Source organism: Mercenaria mercenaria, unplaced genomic scaffold, assembly GCF_021730395.1.
Source record: "Mercenaria mercenaria strain notata unplaced genomic scaffold, MADL_Memer_1 contig_3569, whole genome shotgun sequence".
Classification (NCBI taxonomy): Eukaryota; Metazoa; Mollusca; class Bivalvia; order Venerida; family Veneridae; genus Mercenaria; species Mercenaria mercenaria.
Genome location: NW_026461720.1, coordinates 1,311 through 4,418, shown reverse-complemented (window position 1 = coordinate 4,418; position 3,108 = coordinate 1,311). Strand labels below are relative to the sequence as shown.

The 3,108-nt window shown below is 36.3% G+C and overlaps 1 protein-coding gene across 1 annotated transcript; it reads left to right on the top strand.

The window, feature by feature from the left end:
• The first annotated feature begins 964 nt into the window (after nt 1-964).
• LOC128553184 (uncharacterized) lies at nt 965-2,260 on the top strand. Its single transcript, XM_053534302.1, has one exon. It carries the CDS (start codon nt 965-967, stop codon nt 2,117-2,119), a length of 1,155 nt encoding a protein of 384 aa, XP_053390277.1. The 3' UTR covers nt 2,120-2,260.
• Nucleotides 2,261-3,108: the final 848 nt, after the last annotated feature.

Sequence of the window (3,108 nt, the reverse complement as noted above, 5' to 3'; positions counted from 1 at the left end):
GAAAGCTAATAAAAGTTTTGTAAAGTTGTTTTCACAGGTTGTTATTTGTATGAATTAAAGGAACAGTCTTTTCTCGCATGGCCGTAGTTGTGCATTAAAAACTCGACATGAAAGTATACGTTGTTGAATATTCTAACATTAAACTGCTGTTCTTGTCGCTTTTCAGGGGTGTCAAGTGTTAACAGAGAGATTCTCGCGCACACGTGCTGTTAAGACACCTTTTTGGTGTACCGTGACAAAGCGTAAACGCACCGCGGCCCCAAAACGAATAATTTAAAAAGAAATAACGTCAATGTGAAACGGGCTCGGGCACCAACCAGATGTTACAACACGAAAAAAAAATGAATAAAGCAATAAACCAAACTGTAAATTGTCAAAATGAATTCGTTGTCAGAAAATCGTTTTCTACAAAATTTTGAATGAGATTTTCTAATTAGTCATAGCGGGAAATCCTTTCTTTGAATTTCGCATTTGTCTCATGTGCAAGTAAAATATTTAGTCAAATTCCAAACAAGTGTTCGTAGCATCACTAAAGAAAAAAGATGCAGTGATATAATCAGGAACTACATTCATGCAATAGCCTAAGTCAATGCGAAACTTATTTAGAATTTTCTAATTAAGCACCGTTTTATACATGTAATGTGTTTATATAATCTTATATATTCTTTCTTCAGATTATCCTTTTGTTTCAACAATCATATATCATATAGTTTCCCCAGTTTTACTTTGCTTCTATACAAAAAAAATACATACACAAATAGAAGGAAAAGTGAATTTATCCTTCTATCTGTCGTAGGTGTATATTGTAAAATATCCCTTTAACAATGTCTGATTGTAAGAAGTAATAAATCTTCAAGAAAACTGTTTGAAAGTGTTTTAATACTTCTATATTCATTTAAAACAAAAGTGAAATTAGTCAGGTTGTGTTGGCCTTAATTCAGAAGCAGGAATAACCCATGAAATAATGAGTGACCGAAACAAGCAAGGAGTTTCGCATCGGCACACAATCACTGCGAAAAATATCGCATTAATTCAGGAACAATATGAAAAAGAAACAAAATTACGTGAAAAGTCGAAAACAGTATTAAATGGTATAATCAAACCTGAGCAACCAGAAAACGGTGATTTTATCAGTGAAACAGACTTGGAGTACGAGTTTTTATATTCTGTAAGTGATGATGAAAACGGCGACCACTACAGTTACCAGTTCGATGCTTATCCAGCGGTACCCAGATCGCTGACCCCGGTGGCTCCTGTGGATTATGACGCGGACTATGAAGCGTGTGACCATAAAGCCGCGTTTCATGGTGATCGAACTGATAACGGGAATAGAAACAAAAACAATCTGAAAACAGCACGTGTGAAATCTGCAACTGTAGTTGGTTCAAGAAAACAGAAAGGTTGCTTATCTGTGAGGCCTACGTCAGCTTCTCAAACTGATGAAAAGAAAACAGGGACGACCACAAACGGACTTATGAGGTGTCAGTCAAATGACGAAATAACAAAAGAAGTAGCTTTTCGAGACGTCGATAGTGTAGTTAGTAAGTCGTCTTCTTGCCGTTCCAAAGTCAGTGCTGAAAACAAAACTCGTAGCTTTGAAAGACGTAAATCTATTACTTATGACCCTGACCTTGAAAAGGCGTCTGCTTACATACACGGCGGCGGGAAGAATTTTAGCCGAAGCAATACCTCATTATCACCAGTCAAATATGGCATGACACACTTGCAAATGAATTATACAGAGACCAATCTAGAAACGAATCAAAGTGTAATATTTCTGGACCTTCTAAAGAACTCTCATCAGAGAAGTCAAATTCGCGGGGAGCAAATTCAAAACATAGAACGCAGACTGGAAGCGAAGAGACACAATCCACATTATTCTACATCATTTTACGAAAACAAGAATATTCCAGACCCATTTCATAGGAACGCAAAGAAAACAGCGCGGAGCGTGGCACAGAAGCAAATTGAACGCAAAGAGAAGATAAAACAAATGACTGATGAAATTCATACAGGATATGTTCCAACACAGCTTACAATGAAAATTGCAGATCGTGATGAAGTTGAGGACATAGGAAACAAGTGTCGGTATCTCAGGTGTCATACTCCCTCAAGTTGATGAAGCAATTGAATATAGATACGAAAAACATTATGATAGGATTATATGTTATGCATGTGTACTGCATCATATGAAAGTGTAAACTAATTTATTTTAAAACTGTCACATTTGATCGGGAAAAAACACGGTATATAAACATGACTTTTTGTTTTGTTTTTGTTGTGTTTAACGTCGCCCCGGCACAATTACATGTCATATGGCGACTCTCTAGCTTTGGTGTGGAGAAAGACCCCAGGTGCCCCTCGGTGCATTATTTTATCACGGTTGGGAACCTGGGTAGAACCACTGACCTTCTGTAAGCCAGATGGATGGCTTTCTCACATGAAGAATTCAACGCCTGAGTGAGGCTCGAACCCACATCGGTGAGGGGCAAGTGATCCCTTAACCACTCGGCCTCGGAGGCCCCGTATAAACATGACGTTTATAATTTTTTAATAGTAATGTACTCATGATAAAGTAACTGCAACATTTACAGAAGCTGAATCATGGACTATCTTTGCATATTTCAAAAAGCAAAAACCGTCTTTGATGCCGTAATTACAACACTGAACTATCTAAAAGTATTGCCTATATTGCAGCACATGATAAAAATTGACATATCTGGACGCAGTGAAATATTATTCGTTTTAGGACACAGCCGTATATGTACAGTTTTAACTGTGCTTTGAATACTGTTATTTGGCCCACCCAGATGTATTAAAGGTGGTATATTACATTTGAGCAACATTTTATGACATTTTTCATTTTTAGTATATTCTGTTAGAGATTTATTCAAGGAACAAAAGGTCCCATTTCATAGAGTTAGATTCCCATCAGAAATGCCTTTTTTTATTATTTTATATATGGAATTTTGTAATTAGTCCCCTTTGTTACGAAATTATTGAAAAAGTGGACTATTGCTTTTGATTTCAATATAATTTCTAAATTTGCATTTGTATTTGATAGATATTGGAATATTTCAACAATATGAACCAAAAGGCAAGTTTTAA